Raw genomic sequence first — 9,688 nt, 5'->3', positions numbered from 1 at the left:
GTGTGTGTGTGTGTGTGTGTGTGTGTGTGTGTGTGTGTGTGTGTGTGTGTAGAATGCTGGGAAGTAACTTTCCTCCTTTCCTGGGAGGGAAAGTTACATGTTTTTCCAGGGATGGAACTCAGATGTGCAGATTGGCTACAGGTGTCCTTATCCATTGAGGCATCTTGCCAGATCCCATCAGTTTTTTTTTGTTGTTGTTGTTTTGTTTTGTTTTTTTTTTTTTGAAGACTACATGTGCATTGGTGTAAGCAGTTAGAAACTATGTTCTACAACTGTTTGTATCTAAAGGCAGTGACAGAGTTTTAGAAGTTATCAAAATGGATGAAAGCCTGTATCAGTGCATGAGGTAAAAGAGGTAGAGAGGTAAGTTTTCACTGTATGAATGGAAATACTAAAGCAGAAACACTACTACTGTCACATGCTTCATATATGATTAAACACTTCTGTTGTTCATTTTTCTATGGTAACTGTCAGCTTTCTTATTTTCCTACTCAAGTTTCTTAAACCTGGGGTTCCTACTAGATCAGTTACTTGCAAATTGGCTTATTTCTGCAATTTAGGTTATCCTTAGATCTGTAAAGGGTCAAATATATTAGGCAGGCAGGCAAAGAAAACCAACAGGTGTCCCTGAATCTATGTTCCTTCCAATGGAATTCCAGCATTATTTGAGCTATGTGTATATTACCCAAGAAAACAGCATTACACTTCAGACAAACACATCTGTTTGGGCTTTACATTGCACTAATGGTTATCTGTATGCCATGTTAAAAGTACTGTGACTATCTACACATGCTTCCTTGCTTTGCCTATGTTATATGAATGCTAAAGGCAGAAGCAATAACTAGCTTTCTAAAAATGCTCTTTATATTTGATGTAATACACTGAATAAGAAACGGAACTCGTCTTACTTAAAAATAAATGGAATCAATTCATAGGTAGATTCAGAGACTAAACATCTGAAATCAATACCCCTGAAATGATTCCACCTGCACAGAAAGATTTAACCCTTCAATGGTCAACAAGGAAGCCATCATTAGGAACCTTCCTCAATTATATACCAAATAGAAGAAGTACTCAATTGCTAAAGTTATAGGTAGTTATATAACTCTGAGGAATGTTATATATTTCTTAGCATATTTTTCAATTTTTCTACTAGAGAAGCCTTCTTATCTAAAAGGCACAACAAAGCAGTTAAGATATATAATGTCAATAAGTTGGGCAGAAACTTAGGATTGAAAGCAGTTTTCCTAAGATCACCTCATGATGGCTCTTCCAAGTTTACTAACAAAAATAATGTTTATACTGAAGATGGCATTTCCAGCACATATCACATAAAAATAAAATATCAGTATTTAAAAGTAAATGTCCTTAGAGGGGAGTTTTTACTATTGAAAGGTTGATTTTAATAAATAACCTTAGAACTATATTTTAGCACTCAAACTTGGTCTTATTTATTGGTTTAGTAATTTTCTATTTTCACTACAGTACGAGCCTGACAATGAAGAGTAGCTATTTTCATGTCAGAATATTTGAGGCCAAACATAGGACGCAGGAACATGAATGAATCAAACACTGAGCAAATTACAGGGCACCTTCAGAATAAACATGAAGTGACATGAAAATCCAACTGATCACTACTATAGCCTGGCACAATTTGATCATTTCTTTCCAAGAGGTTTTTTAAAAATCCACTATCTACAGTCTAAACATCAGGTGTGATGCTTGAGTGAGCTGAAAATGAGGGAGTAAGTAACCTACAGCTTATAAAATACCTATGTTATATGCAGAACTGCACTGACTCCAGTGTAGTTATTTTCACTCCAGTCAGTGCAAATAACCAAGTAGGCATCAAAACCCTAAAAGAGAAACTGAGCCTCTCCACACATAAGCAAAGTCACTCAGATAAACAGATGAACTGCGATTAAACCCTGAGTTCCATTTATTTTCCTCTATGATTAGCTACTAGTCTTGGTTGTCAATATAATGAAGTAAGAATGAACAAGGTGAAGCTACCACTGTGTGACATGGACAAAACAGAGTGTGTAAGAGTTACATCCTGTTCTTTTGTCTCAAGAGAAGGCGATGTGAGGATAAACATAATTCCTTGAAAACACCTGGATCTCTGAGTTCCAGGTTAAGACCTATCTGTACACCAAATTCCAGTCCAACCATGGGTAAGAAAGTGAGACCCTATTTCAAAACCTAAATAAAACAGGTATATGGGTTGCCATACACCTGAAGACACCAAAGCAAAAAAAAAAAGTGGAAAACATTTAAGGGAAAAAGTGACCAGTTAAACACTTTCTTTGTTACTGGAAGTCTCTTTATAAATCTGTTGTGATTGTCCTTTGGTTCAACATACAATATATACCCTAACACTTATGAACTTATCTCAATGTTTTTCAGAAGCATATACTGGTCAAAAATTAAGAGCTAGAAAAAAAAATATTAGATATCATCAGACACCAGACATGAGAAAAAAAGAATACCAGGAAATTAAGTCGGTTAAGGTCATTTGAAAATGTATGACCAGATCATTATACCCCTATATATGTTATCTCTGGATTGTGGTTTTATAGTCTGAGATCTTCTAGAGGCATGCCTTTTCCACAACTATACTGAAGATCTGCAGAAGCAGTGACTGAAAATTTTTCCACTTTTAGGACTTAGAGAAAATTGACCCAAAACACAGGGGTAAGCTTCCCTGTGGCTAATGCTGGCTATAGCATTGTACCCAAAAGTAATAATTAAGTGGGAGGGATCTGGGATTTTTTTTTTTTTTTAACGTCAAGTGTGTGTAAAGAAAACTTTATTGGCAGCTCAGACGGAGGCCAATTTTACTTTTTCTGGGGGGCCAAAAAGACCACAAACATATATGTAAAAATGGTGGTAGACATGTTCTTTAACGTCCTTTTTAAAAACTGAAAGCTCTTAGAATAGCAATGGTGTAAATCATCTTGAAAGTGTTCTTAGCTTTGCAGCTAAATTACTGAATAGTCCAGCAACAACGGTAAGTTCTTCATGCTGAGCATGAAGGCTGGGAAGAGCCAACAGGAAGCAGAGAAATTTTTAACTCCTGGAAATTGTCAGCTCCTGGGCATGTAGAAACAGAAGCGTACCCCTCAAGATGAGAGGGCAAACTTGATGTTTCCACTAAAAATGATGAAAGGACAAAGAACTGTAGACGATGTTAATACGAGGCAATCCAAGATCAAGGCTGCGGCGATCACAGCTTTGAACACTAAATTTAATACTGTAAAAATAACTAATAGAAATTCAGTTAACTGATGTCTAGGTGTGTAACTACAGAAAAGAGGAAGACAGTTCTGACTGAAAATGCTTTCTTGATTTGGGGAAATGTGTAAAAGAGAATACTTTTCCAGTAACTTAATCCTCAACATATGGGATTTTACAGTTGTCCCTGAATGCATTTGCTCTAGAGTGCCTGGCTCCTAGGCCCATGGGCATCCTGACAAGATGCACTGGCTTTCAGGATTAACTGTTCCACATTGTTAATAAGCTTGTGCAATGAGCATTTGGGAAAAGAATTATTTCAGAGATCCCTCAACAAACAGATACTACACTGAAGCAATCTCTTTCTGCATGAACTGGGCCATACTTTACAAATAAAAGATTACACAAAACACTACCATCTCTCCTGCTTCCCACGTGGTATGAAGCGCTATGCTTTTTATGTCATTCTTTATGGCAAAAAAAAAAAAAAAAAAAAAAATACAAGTCTAGAAAAACATTAGGATAAATACAATCTTGATGATATTTAGATGTATATACATAATAAATACATAATAAAAAAAAACACAAGATATTTAAAATCAAAATCAACTTTGATCCTAAACCAGAAAGGGAAATTTCTCCCACTGTAACAGAAAGCATGAAGAGTTAACATAGTGGGTTAGATTTTGAGTATGTAATAAAGTAGATTTAGGGTCACTTGTATTAAAGAGAAAAACCCACCATAAACCAAGTGAATACCCTCAGGATGACTCTTCAAGAAAGAACAACATTATAATGGAAACATTTAGCAGTACAAAGTTGGGTTACAACCCAGATGACAGTTTGACTAATAGTCAAACAAGCATTTAATTACCCTGAATTACTTCTATAAAGCAAAGGTGTTCCATAATCTTTATGGTCATTTCAAATTTTCAAGGTCTCAGAAATAAAGCAAATACCACATCTCCCAACTTAACTTACTGTATGATGTTATTCCTGAAGCTTTTATCATGTAAGTTAAACAGAACAGAGCCTGAATCCTTATCTATTTCTTATTTAAATGAATAGGACATCAGAAAATGAAGGTATTAAGTAATAATAGTAATGCTAAAATGGCTGTACTTGTATGTCAGGTGATTCTGACCACCTACCCTCATTGGTGAAAAGGCAACAGAAGATAATCTAAAGAACCCTGAAATTAGAGACGTATGTAAAAGGATGCAATGTTGACTACTAATAAATTTTTTGCAATAAATAAATAAATAACAATCTTAAAATACTATTTGTGAGTGAACCTTATGTGTACATTAATGGCTTTGCCATCTGGATTGTGAACAATTTTCAACCTAAAGATTTCAAGAACTCAGTGGCATTTAACATACAAGTTTTTCCTGAGACTACACAGAAACACCAATCTTAATATTGCCTAATTCCTGTATATACCATGATTTTAAAGCACTTGGTGTCTAAAGATGGGCTTCTACCACTTATTTAAGTAGTCTAAGGAATAAGAAATATGGAGTTTGGTTTACATTTCACCAATCAGATCACTGGACTAAGAAAACAAGAAATCAACCACAGGTCTCTGTTCAAATGGATTATATATTTATACTTACTAGTAAACTGCCACAAATTCCCTATCATTCTAGACTTGCAGGTCATCAGACAAATGCATCTGTTCTGTTTTCTATTTGGAAAAGAATGAGTCAATGAAGCAATAATTCAATGAAGCAATGACTGGCCTATTCCCAAGGTCAAAACAAAGCTTGTGTATGTGTCAGATCATTTGGAGTAAATAACATTAAACAAATGCCACTCCACCCCCAACTACCATCACAAACTCAGTCAACCCTTTCCCAGATTCAGACACTAGAACATAAAGGCTAAGATGATGAACAGAGATGAGAAAATTGAATTATACAGAAGCTAAGCCAAAAGTCTAGTTCAGGACAGACAGAACTGAACTCTGTTACACAATTTACAGTGTAATAATTAGAGGTTACACCAGAGAACAATGTTTGTTTTTCTGTTGCTTTGTGAAGACTGAGTCTTGATATGCAGAGCCCAGACTAGCCTTAAATTCATGGCAATTCTCCTAACTCAGCCTCCCAAGTACTGGCACTATAACCAATTTGATATTTTTTAAAAGGAAAATTGAGAAGAGAAAAGGTAATGGAAAAACGAAGACATCTGCTCACCTGCTTGACTTTTACTGGTACACACTATTCTTTTAGCTAGAATTTAACATGCTACTTGATGGTAGTCCACTACCGGTTTTGTACAGCCCATGGGAAAAAAAATATCTAAGAGAAGATTTTACAGTTTTTAGTGACTGGAAAAATTTGAAACAAAAATATTTAATGCTGTGAACATGACATGGAATTCAAAATTCAGTGTCCATACACAACAGTTCACTGAAGCACAGAAACATTCACTCATTTAAATATTTTCTACTGTTGCTTTCCTTCTCTGACAGCAAAGATGAGAAGACTAGAGCAAAGACTGTATACCCCACAGAGTCTAAAACTTTTCAACAGACCTCGGTTCTTTCCCAACTCAGTAAAAACATAGTTAATGGATAAAAAGAGAAGAACTGATTTTCAAAAGAAAGTAAGACACAGGAAATGCTGAAGCCTGTGTCCACGGGTTGTCCTTTCAATTCATAGCAGAGAGAGCAAGTCTGGGGACAACACCAAGGGGAGAGGTGAATGGTCAGATTTTAATCAAATTCTTAATAACACTTCCAACAGAGGAAAAAACCCTCATTATTTACACCTGAACAAATTTCAAACACTGAAAATAGTATTGGCACGTTTTCTGTACCAAGTAAAAGTGGATACAAAATATAAGGTAAGAGATTCTCTAAGTCCTAAGTTAGACAGCCCCAGATTCCACCTGTTTGATGTTAGTCACATGATTCTTTTAGGAGTAAGTCCTTTTCATAAAAATGAGGTATGCTGAGAAACCAGAAAAGTATTCTTTCGCTCAGCAACTAAAACTATAGCAAGAAGAAAGAAAAGACCTAGGAAAGGACAAAACAAAACTAGAGGCATCTGAATTCAAGCATGAGTTTGTTCTTTTCCTTTTTTAGGAGCTTCTAGGATGAAGACATGCACCCACAAATTTTATATTCTTGTTTCTTCCCTGGGAGCAAAAGCAACATTTATCTGAAAAATGCTTGCTATACAAGCAAACACCCAGGCACTAGATAGGAATATTATCTGCAAAAAGGAGTGGGCAGGAACAGCCAGCACCTTAACACTGTACTCCAATAAAATGAGGCTTTGTTATCATCTCATACACATCAAGCAGTTTGGGATGAACAGTTGTGTTTACCTCTGTGGTAATTTTAATAAAAAATGCCGTTCTGGCCGTTGAAAAGCAAAAACAATACACTGTCAGGTCTAGCCAAGGGCCACTGTCTTTCTAAGGGCAGCGGCAGTGAGCACATTTGTTGGTCGGCTTTCTAACTGTCTTTGACTCCAAAGCATAGAGCACAAGGTCTTCTCAGCAAGTTTCCTTGATGGAGAAGCCAGCAGGAATTTGAATCAGAAGAGAAGTGTTTTTAAAGACCCACTGAAGGAGTTGAGGGATGAAGGTTAAGAACACATGTTGCTCTTCCAGAGGCCCACGTTCCAGGCCTAGCACCTACATCACTCTAGCTCCAAGGGATCCTACATACTCTTATGGCCTCCGAGGGTATCTGCACTCATGTGCACACAAACTCCTACCCGAGTAATTAAAATAATAAATCTGTTTAAAAACTCCAAATATTAAACTTGGAATGACTTACATGGCCCAACAATTCCACTGCTAGGTCTACAGAAACACATCTACATAATGTGTCTGTGTGTGTCCCCAGAAGCCATAAGCTTTCTTATAGTCCCAAACTTAAAGCATTCTAAAATAGATACCTTCTTTACAGTGAAATACTATCTGCAACAATCAATGCTGCAACATGAACAAAACGTCAAAATACTATGCTAAGTCACTGAAGCCAGCTAACATGAGCACATGCTCTATAATTCCATTCACATAAAGTTCAAGAATGGGCAAATGTATAGAAAGCGAAATTAGATTCTTGACTGCCAGCAGGCATGGAGTGTTTGAGATGATGATGCCACATCAAGAACTTAAACAGGCTCGACAGACAGCTCTATGGTGAAAAGCATTGACTGCTCTTCTGATGCACTCTTCTGGGCTCTGTGGGCACTGCAAACATGATACACATATATACAAGCAAAACAAACAGGCATAAATAAATCTCAAAAAATGAAATACAATGGCGGGTGCACGATCCTATAACTATAAAGAACTAGCAAGCATATTTTATTTGGATGGTGGTTTTGCTAATGTATTGATCCTTATGAATCTGCTAAGAAAATATTTACTCAACTTTCTTTGCTAATAATGACATTCTTCATATTTTAGACACTTGATACTGAGCTCCACAATAGAGACATATAATTTTTAAAAAGTCAGATTTAATAAGGTGCATGAATGTCCTTTAGTGGAAATCCTCGTTGTGTCATGTCACTGCAATTCTGAGGACAGGTTATAAGTGCTCACAGGGAAAATGTTTTTCACTGTAGTCTCCAAAGGACTCATAAAGGTGAGAGCATTCTAAAACTTTGATGACAACCAATGCCAGTTAAACAATAACATACCATTCACTTAAAAGCAGAACAAGAAAGAAAGGGTAAAAAAACCACTGCTATATCCCATCCTGTAATGAAAGCTACGGTTATAGACCACACAAGCCGACCAAGCTAAACACACTTTGTCCTTACAGGCCTGCAGATGCCACTTACCGCCTGGGTTCCTGGGCCTGGCTTCATTTTGAGTGTAGTAGCTCCATTTCCTACAGCCTCCTCCTCAGAAGCAGCTCTGGTCTTACTCAGATCCACCTCATCTCCAGCTTCAATGCCTGGCATTTCTGAAGAGAATATGGTTTCAGAATGAGTGCATCTGATTTAAACAAACAAGATTCCTATATACTTTAGTATTTATACAACAAACTCTGGGTTTCATACGTTTCGTTTGTTTTTCCACTCAATGGCAGGAGCTGGTGCCTTTTCTGACCCCGTGCAGAGCTACTCCTACTCACATGGTTCTGTGCCTTTAAATGAGGCTAGAGCTAAAGAAGTTTCAACTCATTGACTACGGAGTGACCATTTCATCAGTGACTTCTCATGACAACGTATGAATACTTCTTTGACAGATGGGCAGTCCACTTTCGACAAAATTACAGCAAAAGATGTTTGTACAGAGAAAATGGAAAGCCACTGAGAATGAGATAAAAGCCTGTGGGGCTAGAATCACTCACTGCCCCAATCCCATACACAGAGGTTTCTCTGTGTAGGCCTGGCTGTCATGGAACTCACCCTGTAGACCAGGCTGGCCTCAAATTTACCAAGATCTGTCTGCCTCTGCCTCCCAAGTGCTGGTACTAAAGGCACGTGCAACCAATTGCCCAGCTTACTTAAAAATACATTACAGATCCCGGTCTATAGTGTCACTTTAACCAATAAGACTGGACAATTTCAGCAAATTTTTTTTTGTTGTTTTTGTTTTTTTGAGACAGGGTTTTTCTATATAGCCCTGGACGGCCTGGAATTAGCTTTGTAGAGCAGGCTGACCTTGAACTCAGAGATCCCCTAACCTCTGCCTCCATGTGCAACTACCACCTGGCAGTAATTTTTTTTTAAGCTATTGTTTCTTCCAAAAGCAAAACACAGTTTATATATATAAACTCTTTTCCTTCTGAAAAAGGCAACAGTAATAGTTTCTCTTACCGAGCCACCACATGGTCAAGCAAAAGCAGGAAGTGATAATGTTGCTTAAGACAAATTTAGTCCTCTGACACTTCTTTAAAGGGGAAAGACTGATTGACTAGTCACAACTTACCTTAGTATTCCAAATATAAATTGAAATGCTATCTCATTTTCATGTGGCTTTTAATAATCTAGCAATGCCATTACTCTGGCAATAACACACTCCCTATAAAAGATAGAGGAGGCTTCTCTCATCAAAGAATAAATCCCACATTAAAATTCATTTATACCAATAGCACGTGTGACCGTCCAAAAGGTCTTGGAATGATAAAGGATCATTTCTAACAAAAGGGCATTCAAAATTCTTTGTCTTTTCCTATACTTACACGATCTTACTAGCAATTTAAAATAGGTATTCATGTTTGTCTAGAAAATGAAAATCTGTTAGCTTTTGTACAACTAAGTTTTATTTAAAAACATTTGACTAATCCCTTTACGAAAATCCCTTGAGGAAAACATTTCTAAGAGAGAGAGAGTAACTGTGTGCGGAAAGGTTGGGGGGGTATGGTTTTTATTATATCCGGGAACGTGATTCTTTGCATAACCTCAACTTTCTTATACCTAATCATTGGGAAATATGCACCAGCTACAACAGTAAAACACTGATTACTGAGACTCTG

The 9,688-nt window shown here is 36.9% G+C and overlaps 1 protein-coding gene across 7 annotated transcripts in view; it reads right to left on the bottom strand.

The window, feature by feature from the left end:
• The window catches only part of Akap13 (A-kinase anchoring protein 13), a 279,187-nt gene that overhangs the window by 136,571 nt on the left and 132,928 nt on the right, over window positions 1-9,688 (bottom strand). For all 7 annotated transcript variants that reach the window (XM_055623428.1, XM_055623430.1, XM_055623429.1 and 4 more), the window contains exon 8: window positions 8,046-8,170. In XM_055623428.1, the coding sequence (XP_055479403.1) occupies window positions 8,046-8,170 (125 nt within the window). The remainder of the gene's footprint in view (window positions 1-8,045; window positions 8,171-9,688) is intronic.

Source organism: Psammomys obesus, unplaced genomic scaffold, assembly GCF_907164565.1.
Source record: "Psammomys obesus unplaced genomic scaffold, mPsaObe1.curated_primary_1811, whole genome shotgun sequence".
Classification (NCBI taxonomy): Eukaryota; Metazoa; Chordata; class Mammalia; order Rodentia; family Muridae; genus Psammomys; species Psammomys obesus.
Note: the sequence above shows the minus strand (reverse complement) of the source record. Positions and strands in the feature narration are given on the sequence as shown.